General features: G+C 38.6%; 1 protein-coding gene across 1 annotated transcript in view; it reads left to right on the plus strand.

Annotated features, from left to right (window-relative positions):
- Nucleotides 1-2,837: 2,837 nt before the first annotated feature.
- The window catches only part of MME (membrane metallo-endopeptidase), a 46,059-nt gene continuing 30,965 nt past the window's right edge, over nt 2,838-17,931 (plus strand). The window contains exons 1-7 of the mRNA XM_010584920.1: nt 2,838-2,998; nt 4,421-4,456; nt 11,581-11,742; nt 13,315-13,395; nt 14,150-14,245; nt 14,351-14,469; nt 15,484-15,549. Coding sequence (XP_010583222.1) covers nt 2,839-2,998; nt 4,421-4,456; nt 11,581-11,742; nt 13,315-13,395; nt 14,150-14,245; nt 14,351-14,469; nt 15,484-15,549 — 720 coding nt within the window. The 5' untranslated portion in view covers nt 2,838. The remainder of the gene's footprint in view (nt 2,999-4,420; nt 4,457-11,580; nt 11,743-13,314; nt 13,396-14,149; nt 14,246-14,350; nt 14,470-15,483; nt 15,550-17,931) is intronic.

Consider the following 17,931-nt stretch of genomic DNA (forward strand, 5'->3'; position numbering starts at 1 on the left):
GCCCGCGCTCGGGGCCGCGCTTATAAGCGGCAGCGAGCCGGACGCCGGTCGGGCTTCGCGCCGTCCCCGCCGTGCGGCCGGTACGGCTGCTTTCTGCCAGCCCCGCGGATGGGGCTGACCGGCGGCGTGGCCCGTGGCGCGTCCTAGCCGTCCCGACCGGTTGCGCCTCGCTTTTACCGCGCCTGGGGTAGCTCGTCTGCACGGTACATGCTACGCAAGTTATTAAAAAAATTTAAAAGTATTCTTGTGACGTGCTACGTTTTCTGTAGAGGCTACACTGAGAACCAAGTAAGGCACAAGTCGATTTTTAATGTCTGCATCCTGAAAAGAAAAGCTAATGCGTTAACTCTCTATGCCACCTAGACCAGGATCAGTCAAAGTAATTTCAGCTCTCTGTTGTATCTAAGCGTTAGCAGGCAGAGTAGGGGAGATCACGGAAGCGGTAAGAGAAATGTAGGAAAACCGTAATACCTAGGCTTATATCTACTTAAATTATACTTATACTTTTGCTGTGCTTGCAATTAGCACATAAAGAAGCTTTCACCTGGTGTTCCTTGATGCAGATGGGATAAGTTCTCTAAATAACTAGAAGTAAAAATTAGTCAGTGGGATGCCTTTAAACATGAGGAACACTCCTGGAGGAACAGAAAGATTAGCTCACTTGGAAAAACTTAGCTGACTGTAAGGAACATATTTGCACATGAAAGGTACAGTGTTTCTTGCTGCACTAATGAACTGTGTTTTCAGTGCTCTAAAGACACCATCAGAGTCAGAAGATAAGCATCATTTCTTAAATTAGACTCCAGCTATTCAGAGGATTCTGGGACTGGTCACTATTTAGTCAATATAAATAACATCTTTTGCTGCTTAATATGACTGGAAGTGAGAAGGGTATAATTGTTAATTTGCTTTTCTATTATCTATGCATTTATAGCTCACAGTTAATGCAGGGCAAATTTCTCTACATAGCTCGCTCTTTTACGTGGTTCTGTGGGATTTCAGTCCTGTGCCTGAGAAACCACTTGCTGATTTGACCAAAAACCTACTCTTCAGAGAAAAATAGCGGCTCATGAGGGAAATGAAAGCAGTTGTAATGGTCCCTATGGGTTTGGAAAGACAGAGGCTGGGCAGACCTTGCAGGATTCCAGCTTCCTGAGCCATAGAAGACCTGTGATTCTGACACTGCCAGTCACTTCATGCGTCTTGATGTCCAGGGAGTAGTGACAAAAGGGGAGATGAGACACACTGAAATAAAATGTTCTCTCATTAACTTAGAGAAACAGTGTTAGTGTGGTAGTATCCAAGATCCACTGAGACAGGTATTGTGTAAACACGTGGAACACAAAATCTCTGTTTACTTAGGTCCATAATACCGAGTTATTTGACACCTTTATTAATAAACATAGACACTTCAGTGACATGTTTTTGCAGTGGAGGAGCTAGTATTCTAGGTGAGGTAGACATCAAAGAGAGGAAGAGATTATTGGAAACAAAGGAACACCTATCAGGCAGAAACAGAAAGTCCAGAGGAAAAGCAAAGACTGGATATCTGAAAGATTCCAGCAGCTTGAGGAGACAAAGATCAATACAAGCCAGTAATACAGTTAAAACTAAAATAATTAAGGTCAAGTCTTAGACTTGAATGGATGCAGAAACTGGGAAGGGTTCCCTTACTGCTGTTACACCAACTTACAGAGAGTGGGGGAAAAAGGGTGTGATGAATACAAGAGGACTTGAATGCCCTGACCTGCACCACTGGTTGACCTTCTTATGAGGTGTCTGGTGAATGAAGGTGTTTCCATTATTTATCCCAGTGGAACTCTGATATTCTTCCTCATTGAATGGAAAGGGTGTGTACTTTATCTGTGGATATAAAGATCCCCAGGAAATGCTGTTAAGAGAAATTGTTGAGTTTTCATTGTGAAATACTGAGAAATACGTTGCTGTATATATAGAAATTTGAATCCCTGTCAGGAGAGGAAAGTCTGGCCATAAATAAATGGGAGCAGATGAAGAGAGAGCAAAGAACTGTAAAACAGTAGTACTGCAAAAGGTGGCCAAGTTATCTCTAAAAAGTGACAGAAATACAATCTTAAAATCTACTATTGCCTACACATTTCATGAGTGAGCATGAGTCCATTCATGCTCCCACCAGTTTTGTGTGTATGTGTTGTAGTTACTTCTAATTTACGGTGTTCTAACCTCAAAAGAGAGACTTGGTTGCACTTCTTTAAAAATTACTGTGAAGACTCACTATCTTCAGTGTGAATTTGACAGGCGCCCAGCAGAGCCTGAATTTTTTTTTTTTTCTATTTTTAGAGACAGCTGTAAAGCTGTAGTCAAGAATTGCTTACATCATATTTGAAGAAATGACAGCAAAGCACAATGGCATATTTTGACCTTTGGCATTAGATAAGTAATTGGCAGATTAAGTTAATTTTTATTCAAGTAGGGAGACTTGCTTTTTGCTTGCTTGTGAATTCCTGTACCATCATACAAGATTAAACCACACAGGTACGTTGTAAAAAGAGGGTTTGGTTTATTAGCCTCCCTTTTCTATTTGGTGGCCTCTTCACATGAAGGAAGACCAGTCTTCTGTTCTCCATAAATGACGAATAGCACATAGTACGTACCTCTGTGTGTGTGTGTGCACGAGAGAGAGAGAGGAGGAGAGAATTTTTAATTTCATGATTGACATTCTAGTAGTATTACAAATTATTTGAAAACTCACCTAGAAAACATCTTTGTTAGTGTGCAGTTGAGGAGTCAGTTTCAAGACCTGTGGCTCAGTATAAATCCGCCAGTGCATTTTCCCTTTGCCTTTTCAGACGCTGGGTTATGGGCAAGTCAGAAAGCCAGATGGATATAACTGAAATGAATGCTCCAAAACCAAAGAAGAAACTGCGATGGAGTGGCCTGGAAATAGGGCTAGCTGTTGTAGTGATTCTGCTAGCTATTGTAGCGATCACAATGATAGTTCTGTATGCAACATATGACGGTAAGTGCACTTAAACTGTCTGTGAATGTACAAATAGATATGAATATAAAAGTGTTTTAAGAAATTAAGAAAAAATGCTTTACTAAAGGGAATCCAGTTGTTAGTATATAGTAAAAAAAATTGAAGTTGCACTACATTAAAATGTTGTATTAGAAAAGACTGTGTTGCATGGTATATATAGCTGCACTACATAAAACATTAAGAAAATAAAATGAGGTCAGCTCAGAATTATTTGCTCAATAATAGAAAATTGTACCTTACCCAGTGTATAAAATTAGATGATTAATAGCTGCTACATCATAACCATATTTCATATGTATGTCACTAGACAGTATGACACAATTATCTGAAATATAAAGCTGCATCCACACTTATTGCTGGACACTGCCACAAAACTGCTTTTTTCCAAAAGGGGCTCTGTAAATTCATTTGTTCATGCAAAGTTGTGGTAAACACAAAACATTTGCTTGTTCTGACTTAGCAATACTTCTGTTTGTAATTAATACTTCAGTAAGCAAAAAACCTCTACAAAATACAAGACTGCTGAAGAAAACCAAACTAAAGTGCTTCCTCCATATTCCTGAATATATATGAAAATCCTATTTTTTCCTTTTACAATCTGTTGCAGCAAGGGCTCTTAGTAAGTGTAGTCATACTAAGAGGTTTTGTGATTCAGCAGCCATACAAAAATATTTGAAAATAATTCCATTCAGGGCTAAATAAGCTGATAATTTTTTAGAAAAGATTAATACAGAGAAGCTAAAATTTCCATTTGGGGTCAAACTAGAATGTTCCCTTAGATTGGAAATGAAATGCTTTGGTTCATTTTAAAGAACGTAATAATTTTGTTTAAAGTTTTTGTTATAGTCTAGTTCAAATATGGAATGGAAAAATGCCATTCTGAAATGAAAAATAAAAAATATTTTGTTTCTAAAGTCTCAAAAGGAAACATTTTCATGTTCCTGAATGTTGTATTTTGTTTAGAAGACTTCAGAGTGAATGTCTCAGAATTTTCAGTTAATTCCTCCAAAACCTTTTTGTCACTGAAGGGTATTGCTAAATTCAAACTGACTTTGCAGCTGCCTTCAGTCCTTGTGCTATTTTTCTGTAAATTTCTTCTTTGTTATAAATATATTTTGCCCACCTCTAATTGATTGATAGAACATTTTCCTCTGATGACTACAAAAATTCCACATGATGAGTGACTAGCACTGAAAGACCCTGAAGGGATGAACATGATATTTTTTAGAGCCTGATCTTATAAATATTCACTTGCTGAGTGTGAGGTGTCCATTCATCTTTATGTTACTGTATACTGCAATTAAATGCAATTCTAAAGTGACTGTCAATGAAAATAGTATTTACAATAGGTTTTAGATATATTCAATAAAGAATTAAGAATATGACTGTATTCTCTTTTAGATGGGGTTTGCAAGACATCAGACTGTATAAAATCAGGTAAGAATGAAAATACATTCCTTTTAAATTAATTTCTATATTTTTCAACAAAATTACCACCATGTAATGTTCCCATCTAACTGCAGACAAGTATGGCACAATGAGGCCTGGGATCTGCTAACCCAAATAATTTTCTTAGCATATTTCTTCTACAAATGTAAAATCTTGTGATGTGATGTGATATTGTTGGATCTTACAAAGTCATCAGGGTCTGGCTAGTTTAAGACTTAGAAACAGACTCTCCAAAGAATGCCTCCAGCTTCAGAAATGCTTTAAGTCAATCAGAAGATGGCTCTTCCCCACACCTACCTCCAAGTCAGAATTCAAGCAGAGGCTGTGTCTCTGAGGAAGGTACATAAAAATAGTCTTGATCACTGATAGCCATGTTTAAGGAGATGCAATGCTAATCATGTCAAAAAAATTTCCAAATTTTACAGTCTGACAAGCTAACTTCATTCTTTAGGAACAAATGCATAAAAAAATACTTAGGTGACATCCCGGTCTGAACTCTGCTAGAAAGCTACTAAAATGCATCAGAGGCATGCCGAGTTCCATACTACATATCCTCTTGTAGTAGGTCAAGTGGTAGTTATCAATGCTCTCCCTTTCCCCTCACCTGTAGTTCTCTTATCCTTTCTGTTTTCTCCTCCAGATCAATGAATGCTGGTTTTCCTTTTTTGCCTAATTTACTTCTAAATGTCCCCATTCTCTTTCTAACACTTCCTCCACCTCATTCATACAGACTGATCCTAGGCTCAGAAGCAGCCTCTCTCTCTCATTCCTCAAAAGAAAGAAGCATTTAGCTGGCTGTGCCAACATGTATTTCAAAGGGGCTCTATGCCAGCTCTGCCCTGCTTTCTCCTTTCATGCCATTTTCCATGGTCAAACAGTTGACAGTTCTTCATGCCCTTGCAGCAAGTCTTTTCCAAGTCAGGAGGAGAGCCCTACATTGCCAATATATAATCAACCTTGTTATATCTATATACCCCTATAACAGGACTCTTTTGATTATGTGGGGTTTTGGGAAGCTTCCAAAGCTGGGACCCTTGAAATCACTCTCTTCATATTACTTTTTGGCAGGCGTTCCTCTTTCGCTTTCTCCACCCCTGTAGAATAACTTGGCCACACAGTTCACAAAGGCTGTGGCCCAGTCACAGAGGGTGGCAAGAAGTCTAAAGTGGAAGCTTAGAACATGGATCATTTCCCAGCACCCACACTGTGACCTCTCAGCTTACCAAACAAACTTCTGGCATTTTGTTCAACCTTGGTAACCTCCTATTGAAAAGCATCACAGACACCCTGTTAGCTATGTGTTATCTTCATGTCAAGTGGAACTCATAACTTCTACATAGATTCTGTACGTCATGACTGGCCTCTCTGGAAGTTGAGAGAAAAGACAGCCCTAGGAGAAGACAGAGACGCGGTATGTCAATAGGAGAAACACGAAGGGTGGTGAGGAGTAGTAAAGGATTTGACAGTCAACATGCAAGAAAAATGTATGCGCTTGCAAGCAAAAGTGTATGTATGTAAGTTAAGTACAGTTGTTAGGAAATCTGACATACACAGCACCCCATGGGAGGCTCCCAAAAGGTTTTGATTCGTAGGCCCCATTTAGACTTGCAGACGTGCCAGAAACAGCGTAGAAAGGTCGTTATATTGGTTTCCTTACTTCTGTGGGACTACTCGTTTTAGGTCACATTTTAGACAGTAGCCAAAGTCCAACATCTCTGAAGATGCTCGGTTTTGGCTAAATACTTACGCATATCTGTTAAAAAAGTTCAGGTAAGACTACATAATGATGAGTGAACTCAAAAAGGAAAAGCCGTAGAAGGTTTGGAGAAATAAGCCGCAATGTAAACTGAAGACCTAGCAAGAAGTGGCTAAATGAATTAAGCAGAATAGTTTTACTCTTTTATGCTTCTGTTAAAAGATTTTACAGCATGCAGATATTTAAGGGGATAAATAAACATTCTTACTGAATGTAAGATTCTCAATACAGAAGTAAAATTGTGAAAGGATTACAGTAAGGACACTGATAAAGAAAAATGGCAGGCTTACAAAATGACATAACAGGGTGAAGAAGGAGCATTTTTTTAAAATATAAATTGCCTCAATTCAACAGAGATAATAATGAAATATAAAATGAGAAAAAAGGGTAGGTAGACTAAAACATCCCAAAAATAGAAATGTACGGTGTGGTTCTAATGTCATAATCTCTTTTCATTTTTCATTAAATACAGCTTTATTTTATTCACACATTTATCTCATTTACTATCAACTGCCCCATATTCTACAAATTGTCTAGTTCAAACATTGAAAGAATAACTCCTAAAGAAATAGTGAGAATTCAGTCTCAAAACATGTAAAATGCCAGGGTAGTGCTATAAATGTATTCTATGAAAGTTTTTTTTACTGGCAGGAACATCATCTAATTGACATCATAGAGGTTTTCTTTAATCCACATTCTGCTGTCCCTATATAGGACATGGAAGCTTATCCACTGCAGACAGGGGGAGTGCTCTTGTGAGTAACTACTACTACATGTGCAAGAACTGCACACTCCAGCCTGGAACCCATAAAATTTACAACTGGGTGAAAGACAGCTTTTGTATTTTACTAGGTGTTACTACTTGGTGTTTACTTACCATACTGTAAGAGTCCAGGGAGGCAACCAGTGTATCTAATTAAATTACAATCTTTATAATTAAGTTTTAGCTGTGGGGCTATACCTCAAGTAAGATCTAAACAGATGCAAAAGCAATGATGTCAAACTAGAACCCTTACTTCAGACCATGTTATGATCTGTAGCATTAGTATGTGTTTCTGCCTAGCAAGGGTCAATTACCAGAAGCAGCTAAAAATCTGCACAGTCTATTAGACTGTTGTAGCAATGAAATCTTAGTATGCAGGAAGCAGTTAGGATCAGGGAGCCCCCACATGAAGTTTGGATGTGCTAGCCGTTACAGAACTGTCAGTTCCAAATGCTGCATCTGTCTGTAAATGATTTAGAATGGATAGCTCTAAGCAATGTTGGGAATGACCAGCTTGAATTTAAAATTGTTATTTATTAACTGAGCCAGGATTTCCATGTCCCACCATGGTATGATGCATTTAATGTAGAAATTGCTATAGAAGTATTGGGCCTTCTCCACACTTGTATGGCCATTAAATGGAATATAGTCAGATTATGAAAAGGGGAGGCAAGTGTTGGTAAGGACGTAATCACCTAGAAAACTTGTTCAATTAGGTGGTCATTAGAGTGAGTGAGTTCTCAGCTCTGGAAGCAGAACACTGTGAATCAGGAGCCCAGAATGGTTAGCTGGCATCTGCTCAGGCCTTCAGCGCTCCAAGAGGTTAAAAAATAGTTCAAAGAGTTTGTCAGGATTATATAATTTAATAACAAAATAAATTAGTATTTTAAAAATGCAATGTAAAGTGTTTAATCCAGAGAAATAAACTGTATTATTGCTGTTTAATAATATTCTTACTGGGATGAATCTACAAGTTTAATATTACTGAAACCAGAATTTTGTAACATTTTCATCTTTAATTTGGCTGCTTCTTCCAGACCATGTACAATAACATACAGGAAAAGTTAGACAGATAGTTGCAGATAGAAAGACAGACGTATTAACTTTGGAAAATTTATTGTGGTCTTTCAAGAACTATAATTAGCAATAGACATTAAGTGAAATAGTAATGCCTTGCACCATAACTGACCAATACTGTGACAGTTTTTTGCAATGAATTTCAAAATTTTGCAATAGGTATAAGCCTGTGAAAAAGAATAAAGTGAAGATACTGACAGAATTTATAGTACAGTTAATAGAAGAGCTTCAAATAAATGACCAGAAGAAAAAATGTAATGAAAATTCCATTGGTTACACACACAGTAAAATATCAGTAACTGCATGGTAATGTTAGCAAGGTTTGTGAGATCCATTCTAGTGTAGCACATGAAGATAGCATGTAATTGCTACATTTGAAAATTCTTTAATAAGCTGACATACTGTCTGCTAATTTTACTCAGCTCAGCACAGACTGGTGAGAATAGGGAATTTTGATCTCTCTCATACCAGTTTCACCTAGGTAAGCATATTGTGTTTCTCCTATATCCTCCCCAGGTCACTGGTTGTTATGTTAGCCTATATTACTTTATTTGTAAGCTATTAAAGCAACAACTGGCAATCAGGAGTACCACAATATAATTAATCATTAAAAGTAATAGAGATAAGGCTCTACATTCTTCAGTGACAGTTAGGAAATTGAAAAACAAGTGAGAATAGGAACAAACCCAAAGACTGGTTCATCAAAGCAATACTGAGGACTAATGAAAAGTATACCATGTAATATCTGTATTTGTATACGTATGAATTAACCTATTAGAATTAAAATAAAATATTCATCAGTCTCACACTTATTCCAGAGCAAAAATGTCTCAGTGTGTACAGCCATGAACTTACCATAAAGCTTCTTTGGGCACAAGTATCAACTTATAAATAACTTAGAGCATGTTTTGGATTCTGTCCAGCCCAATTGTCCCACTGACTTTGAAGGGGCAATTCATGTGTCTTTATGCTTCTGGGCTTGGTTGATAACAAAATCACATTTCATTGATTTTAATACATCCACGGTATCAGCCAAATACTGGGTGGTTATCTTGGGGTTCAGAGGTACAAATTACACTTTTGAGGAGAGTATTCTTGAGCTGGATACTTAGTCCATGTATTTTGCATGAAGCCCTAAGTGAAAGACTACAGTTCCCATGACTGAGCTCTTTCTGTTATGTTTGCAGTATTTAAACTTCAAGTTTTGATAAAAGTTGATTGGCTAATATTGGCTAGCCTGGACTTTACAGCAGAAAAGTTATGATAGATGATTATTTTTGTGTGACAGTAGTAGGCAAGGAAGATTAAACAGATGCTGACTACAAAACAGAGCAACCTGATTCCACAGTTAAGGCAAGGTTTGATATTACATAAACTGTTAGTAATTTCTCAGATTTACGCAAGATGTGGATTTCTCCTGGGTTTTGTTGGAGTATTTTTTTTTTTTTGCAAAAGTGACAAGACAGTAGGTAAGAGCCATCTTTTCTTGGTGTCAGAAGATTTATCTATCCTGCCATTACTTTTTGACAGGGCTGGCACACTGCTCTGAATGAGTGAGCTGCAATATCCAGTCCTGGCTATTAAAGACTTTGTTGCTGGACTAACACATGCCAAGATAATCCAAGGGACAGTGTTGCCCTTCAGATGCTGCTCCAGCCTAGCAGAGAGATCTGTAAGAATACCCTTAAAACAGGAGATGTTAGTAATAATTAGCAATCTTCCTCTTTTACAGCGAATAGATGGAGCTAGGACAGGAATAAAGTGCATCATTCAAAACACTCCCCTTCTCCTAAAGAAAACAGGACAAACTAGACAGAAACAAGTACCAGAGTTTTTACACAATCACAGAAAAGTTGAGCTTGGAAGTGACCTTTGGAGATCACATAGTCCAACAGCACTGCTTAAAGCAGGGTCAACTAGAGAAAGTTGCTCAGGATCTTGTCCAGTCAGGTTTTGATTATTCCCCAGATGGAGACTTCGCAACTTCCCTGGCAGCCTATTGCAGCGTTTGACAACCCTTACAGTAAGAAGTTTTTTCTTAAGTTGAATAGGATTTTTTTTTTTCTTATTTCTGTATGTGCCCATTGCCTGTTGTCCAAGTTTACAGGCAGCAGGGAAATTCCTTGCTCTACTGGACAGTAGGACTGGATGCTTGGCTTTCTCAAGAATGAGTAAAAAGCAAGTGTCAAACTTAGTAAAAACATGACTGAATTTCACAGTCTCTTCTTGTTGGCCTGATGCTGTATCCCTGAAATTGAAGTCAGCCTGACATTGACTTCAGAAGGAAAAGAATCAGGTCCTAGGCATTGTACCTATTTCCGCAATGCTTTTTATGCTACTGAAGCAGTCTAAAATTGAAAATGCCTGTGTTCGTGGCTTTTTCCATCTTCCAAGGACTGGAACATTGTAAAACTACCAGATGTTGGCCTCAAATACAACAAGCGTAAGCCAACTGAAGATCCCAAGAAAAACGAGGGCGGGGGGGGAGGAGGCAAGTCAACATAAATACTATTGCCTGTCTATCCACCTGTCATTTCCACCAGCATAACAGACATGGAAAATATTGAAAGTACTGGAGAAATAACTATAAATATTTGACTCACCCATGTGGGTGGGATGAACACTGGAAATCACAAGCCTCACCATTTACTAAAAATAATGTCTGAAAAATGGGAAGGATATTCAGTGTCCTGGGGAGTTCAGAGGTATCACTAGCTCTTGCTTGACTCCTAGCATTTCTCCTTTCTGTGAAAGACTTTGTGCTAGCATACTAGTGGTGAAAGCAGTCTAGGTGGAAGAGGAATACCAAAAAGCAGCAGCACAGGTTTATGAATAGCAGCTGGGAAACTGTCATCAAGGAATCAGTTTTCACTAGAGAATCCCATGTCACGATCAGTCAGTGACTGGTTAGTCTTTGACAAGCCACTTCAAGAGGGTCAGTAGGGATAGAAAGAGGCAGTATCAGTTCTAGAATAAAAGGTGGAATAGGTCTAAAAAATCTATGTAGATTCAGAAAAGCATTAATAGGAAAACTTTCTTGACAAGAACTTAATCGGTACAACAAAGTCATTATTTTATTGAAATAAATTGGATTCAGCTGAGCCTACATCATATTAATTACTTAAATTACATCACAGTGGATACTTAGCCTCTGATATGTCTTGTGCTTTTAATCTCTCCTTTCACCACATTTCAGTGCAAAGTGTAGGTCAGTAAATGAAACATCTTACATTTCATTTAAAACTAAGCAACCACTCACAGGGTGCAGGAACATTAGTCAGTTTACCCATCAGTAAACACAGGCAACAGAAAAGTATATATAGGTTATGGGCAGTAAAGGAATAGTAATTTGTTGTGCACTTACTAGTACTTTGTTTGGTTTACAACATTCAAGTAGGCTTGAGCCTATTCTAAACTAAAGGAAATACATTTATGACTTCCCTCTTCAAAGCAAACAAATGTATTCATTTATTTTCTCTAAGGATTCTTTATGCCTTAATTTGTCTCATATTGCAGCAGCCCGTATCCTTGAGAACATGGACACCACTGCAGAGCCTTGTAATGATTTTTACCAATATGCCTGTGGAGGATGGCTTAAGAGGAACGTCATTCCAGAAACCAGCTCCCGTTATAGTAACTTTGACATTTTAAGAGACGAACTAGAAGTTGTTTTAAAAGGTCAGTGGGGTTTATGTTTGTGGACTATATAAAGTTTCTTCTTTGGCTTACATGTTATCCTAATATGATGTGGTTGTCTAGCAAAGCTTAAAATACTACCGAATATTTCAGTTTCTTTGTGTTTGGTTCAGGACAAATCTACCACAAACTGTTTGCTTGGAGAATGCTGTGGAAGTTATGCTGTTGTGTCTGACACTGGAGCAGAGTTGATCAGACCTGACCTTTCGAATATCTGTACTCTGTGTGCTCATCTGCATATTAAAACAACTGAAATCCATATCATTACCCTCATGCACTAACAATAGCAGCCACGCTAGGTGAAGCAGAAAGAGGTCTGCCTGTGTCCAAGTCAGCTGAAATGCTGGAAGTTGCTCTCTGGCAGCCTTATGTCCTGCATATCTGTATTCCATCAGCTAAATCCCAAAGAGCAGGCAAGCAATTTTCTAACTGGTCATATCATAAACTTAAAAATACTCCTTTTTCCACAAAATGTAATAGTGTCAAATTGTCCATATTCCCTTTTCTCAGATGAAAATAACAAAGAAGTCAGGCTCATGAAACATTCTCCAAACCGCTCTCTCAGACTGAGATTACTTTGCATGTCTTCTGGTTTTGCCAGGTTTGCGGTTTATGGATGCCATGGTGTTCCTTAAGCTTCAGTTTCTGTGGAGCAAAGCAATTGTAAAGTAGTAACTGGAGTAATTGTAAAGTAGTGGCAAGAGTGGGCTGCCCCACAAGGGAAGGTGATCCAGGAGCTGACTGTCACTCGAGGCAGGCAGGGACAGAGGCCTCACAGACGAGGGGCTCAGTCCCACAGGACCCAAACCAGAAGAGCAGAGCAGGTCCGGTGACAGTGACCAGGTTCAGCCAACAGCCCCATGATCACCAGACAAGTCCATAGTCATGCAGCAGGTCTCAGGCAAGTCAGCCAGGCAAGGTCCAGCATACCTATGAGAGCATGGGCAAGGAGCTGACCTGGACTGCTGCTCCTGAGCCAACAGGCATAGGGTGTGCAAGTAGAGGCACCAGATGAGGCTTCTTACAGCTTGCTCTTACAATTTAGCTGTTTTCATGGAAGTATGATCCACGGCCACACAGCTGCACCATACCAAAGCAGACCTTGAACACAAACAGCTAAACTCCTGGCTACAGTGAAGAGATTGCAGGATAGAATTACAGGAAAAGATGGTTATAGGCTGGTCAGTGTAGTTAGAGCCTGCTGGTACACTTAGAGTCCTGACAGCAATTCTCTTCACACAATAGCTTGGTCACCTAAAAACTGTCCCTGAAAAGTTGGAGCATTTGTATTTTGCCAAGGGTGATCCACAGAGTATCTACCTGATTCCTTTATGCTCAATTTATTAACACAGACTGATGCAATTGCAAGCCATGTAATCTCCAAAGTTTTTTACCCTCGGCTTTTGAAAGGCAAAGCTTCCCTGGAATTTGAGATGGATGCGGAGTACTTACTGTCCGCCCTCTGGTCCTCAGGATGGTATCCACTATGGTTCCTTCAGTATCTTTCCAATAAAGATTAGATATTAAGATACATTTGTTGTCTGTGTGTTTCAGATGTCCTCGACACACCAAGCAGTAATGATATAACAGCAGTGCAGAAGGCAAAAACTCTGTACAGATCGTGCATAAATGAAAGTAAGTGTCTCCTGAATTTATGCCTATAGGATAGATAAATTATCATCCAAAGAATCCCATCTTCACAGTCAGCTATACCTATATCATCCTAGTTTCTGTGCATAATTTTTTGGAAATTCGTCATGAAAACTAAAATGTATCCATTCTATAGAGTCAAATAAGAATGTCAATAGTAAAATTAGTGTTATATCTCCTGTTAGACTAGCTTTGATATTTTAGGTGAGATTACATTGATCTTCAGTTACCAGTTTGCTGCAGATATTTAAACTCAAATTCTTTCAGTTAAATGTGAGTTAACTTCTTTTTTAAAAATTATCAGGGATGAGGTGAAAAATGACTAGCACGCCAGGCTTCTAGAAAGACAGGGAGATCATTTCTTTCAAGAATCTGAGCTAGATGCTGCCACTAGAATGAGGAGCAGTAAAACAGTTAGCAGTGCTTCCTAAATCACATGTTTTTATAGGTTCTATAAAGTTACTAATACTTCTTAAAAATATTATTTCAAGATATCTGTAGAGTGAAAATACAATTGTTCTTCAATGTCATGGTCACAAGGATTTGCATATGCTGTTTGTAGTCATGACTGAAACATTTTTTAAATTAAATGTTAAAGTACAGTCACACATCAGAGCATACTTCTATTGTGGTGATGGTGAAAACATATTTCTCAGCTTCATTATTCTGAACTCATTATAGTAGTGTAACATTTGTTGTTTTAAATTGTCATGGTAACTCATTTTAATTTTTCCAAAAGCTATCATTGATAGCAGAGGTGGAAGGCCTTTAATCAGTTTATTGCCAAAGGTATCTGACTGGCCTGTAGCAACAACTAACTGGGATTCTGCCTACGGTAAGATAATCTGTATTTATTTCCTTTTCAGTTAAAATTTTTAAATTATTGTACTTTTCATTGCTTACTAAAAATAGAGGCTGAGTATACCTTTCATTTGCTTAGGTACTGCTTGGACAGCTGAGACAGCTATTGCACAGCTAAACTCCAGATATGGAAAAAAGGTCCTTATTAATTTTTTTGTTGGCACCGATGATAAAAATTCCACAGCACATATCATTCATGTAAGTCTCCCTGGGTGGCATTGCCTTGTTGATCATAAAAGTGCAGCAAAATAACTAGAAGCATAGACATAAATGTTAACCAGGAGAAACATTAGTGATTTGAATTTTACCAGAGTAAGTGGTAGATGAATTTGTGAATCTATGTAGTTTTCAAACTTAAATTATCAGTTTCACAGTGCTCTGTCCATTCTCAAAGTCAATATCTTTATTCTGTGCACTCATACTCTGTTACTTTCAGTGAGGTGAGAATAACAGAGATATATATAGACATACGGACACAATTTATGCGTACACTAGACAGAAGACAGACATGACCTACTTATATATGCATGCAAGCAAACAAGTAAACATGATTTCCTTACCATGTACTTCAGGCAGAAAGCTCTGTCACTGAAAACCTGGGCCATGATCCCAGTGGCAGAAAGCCCAGCAAAAGGGGTTGTTTTTACAAGGTATTCAGATGCCAAAGTACTAACAGGACCTGCTGGCACAGATATGAAAGTGGCTGAGGACATTCGCATAAAGAGTATGTCAAGAGTCCCCTGCCTATAAATGTAAGATGATCTCTGAAAATGGAAAATCCAGAGGAAGGCAGTATTACGTATGGTGAATCTTCACCAGCTACTCCTGAGACACAACAGTTACAAGAGCAAAAGTCTCATCTTTCCTGTAGATAGATCCTTGACTACTTCGCATGAATGAATTTCAAAGATGTAGTAACTGCCTTGCTTGACTGAGGACTGTTTTGTCTTCTGTACATGCACTGTTTTCACACGGGTTATGCGTAGCATGCATTGTTCAGCAACAGAACAGAAAGACTGAAAAGAAAGACAAAAAATATAAGGAGAGTGAAAGGAATTAAAGGAGGGCAACAGAATGAGAGAGAAACTCCCCTTTGGCCAGAAGATAATTTGGCAAGAGTGAAGCATCAGTGACCTGTAATTGACAAAAGAATAGTACAATGCTATGCCATTTTGTCCTTAAGCACTTTTTAATTTTTATTTGAATTTATAGATTGATCAGCCTGGGCTTGGCCTGCCTTCTCGTGACTACTATGAATGCACTGGTGCATACAAAGAGGTAAGATGAAGAGCTGACAGATCAGTGACTACATTTTAGAAGTTTTAGCCTATATTTCCAAGGCAGACATATCCTCAAGAGTGGGGATAGGCAAAGAGCAGAACAGTCCTTCCTGAAAGAGATTCCAGTACTGCCCCTGGGAAATACTACTGGGAGAATTGGGGAAACTGGAATAGAAAGGTAATAATGATGAGCATTTAAGCAAAGTTGATCTGCAGGTGGGCATAGTGTGTGTGACAGACTGGAGAAAGAAGTTCTAACATGGGTAAGTGAGCAAGAAGGCAAGAGAGCCAAAAGGGGAATGAAGAGAATACAGAGAAATGAGATTAAGGGCAAGTAGAAATAAGTTAGCTAAGAATGGGAGGGAGTATAACAAGTGTCCTGAAGATGAGGTGTTATAATATTATGCCATAATAGTTAGTGACCTAGTTTGATCTTCCTGGCAGCACTAGGAGCCAAGGGGGTTTTGTCTAGGCTCCAGCTGCTAGTACGTACCAATTGTCTCTGCACTGGATGAGAAGAGTGCACATTCCTCTGACATCACTACAGCCCGGACATCCCAACCTCTCTCCGTTCCTGTGTCCCCCTCCCTTATATGTGGAAGAAAAGTAGCTTTTCCACACAATTCCTGTGGGATTATGAAAGTCAGAAGAGGAACACCTACTTGACTATTTAGGACCTCTTGGAAGGAAATAAACATGAAACAATTTAGCTTTGTTACACAGCTTCTGCCAGGCTTCACAGCTGCATCAAGAGGTATATCATAACTGTCAAAGTTGTATTAAGATAGATTATGAGTGCTTATGGATCACCCCTGTTCTGTCACTACAAAAAGGATGCCATTTCTGAACAATGGTCAACTGGCATTGATTGGCAAGTGCTGCAGGTGTCAGTGGAGTCCGGGTGGACTAGTCATATCACTAATAGGCTTAGAAAGAAAAAAAGAACCATTCAGAACCAAAGACACACTTTTCTGCATGAAAGATCTGAAAAGATCACAGTCTCCTAGGTCAACTGCTGAACAAAAATGCAGCAGCTAAAGTATGTGATATCATAGAAATTGCTTCAGATACCTAAAATCTCATATGGTCTTCTTTAATTCATGTTTACTTGTTATTCTTATGCATTCTTATTAACCTGTTACCACTGGCACTGTGTATCTGTTGTTGCTAATGTTGGATATGCTTTAACATGTTGAGAGCTGAAGTATATGTGTTTGCTGAAGTCATGTAGCTGAAACTGCTACCACAGTACCCTTTAATTAGCCACTTCTCTTCTGTGTAATTAAATGCAGAAGCAATGAGAAAGCATACAACACATTTTGGGTTTGTGGGTATTTTGCTGACATGCTAACAGTTAATGCTCTAATACTGATTACATTTAATTACAGATCACATGCTAGTAAAGACAATTATTACCATATTAACTGTTCAGTTACATTATTATCACATGTGTTATGGTCTCTAGGAGCTGGGTCACATATCACAATTTGCTGCCTTCCTTGTATTACATCGACTGCAGCACTAAAACGCAATTCCCATTCTAATCTCGGACCTACCTGAAAGTATCATACTACTTTCTACTGCTGGAAAGCAGAGGGGAAGTATTTTTTAAAAATCAGAGATTTATCACTGAAAGGCAGGTTCATAATATTCTTACAAGCGTGAATACTTCAAGTGAGAGATGTTCCTCCTTTCAATCCCTGCACTCTGAGGGCAGCCTTTTCTTGGGTCTATTTCCTGCTGTGTCATTCAACTCTTTGACCTGTATGTAGCAAACAAGGTATCTGCCTTCTGCACTTTAACCTCTGGCTTTGTCAGGACTTCCCACCACAAAGCTACGGGTGGAATCTGTGAAGAAGATATTTTAAAAATCTTTTTCTTTTGTAAGATATATAATTCCTCTGCTCATACAGGAGTTATTCTGACATCTAAGTTCCTACTAAAATATCTGAGAGTATTTATACGGTCCATCTGAAATCAGCTGACTTATTTCTTTGCTACCTGACCATACAATGATGTGCACTTTAGGCCAAAAATAAAGTCCATTAGTTGGTACCTGAAAATCTCTGTTGACTTACTGGTTTGGGGTAATGTCTGCATTGAATTTTTATAAACTGTATTTGACTATTTTAAAATGGAATTTGCAGGCTTGGTATGCACTCTTTTTTGTGACTTGTAGCTGTCAGTGGGTTCTTGGGCTTTTCTCTTTCTGGTAAAGTAATCTATCTTGATTAAAAATAACACTGAGGGCTCAGTCCTTCAAGATGCTGTGAGCCACCTGTCTTTTTGAAGTCTGTCAGTACTTTTCATGAGCTGCTCAGAATTTTCCAGCGCACACAGCTTGCTATGGCACAGCATTGTTGGCAGGTAGGGGAGGCTG

This window comes from Haliaeetus leucocephalus, unplaced genomic scaffold, assembly GCF_000737465.1.
Source record: "Haliaeetus leucocephalus isolate CR32 unplaced genomic scaffold, Haliaeetus_leucocephalus-4.0 Scaffold1014, whole genome shotgun sequence".
Classification (NCBI taxonomy): domain Eukaryota; kingdom Metazoa; phylum Chordata; class Aves; order Accipitriformes; family Accipitridae; genus Haliaeetus; species Haliaeetus leucocephalus.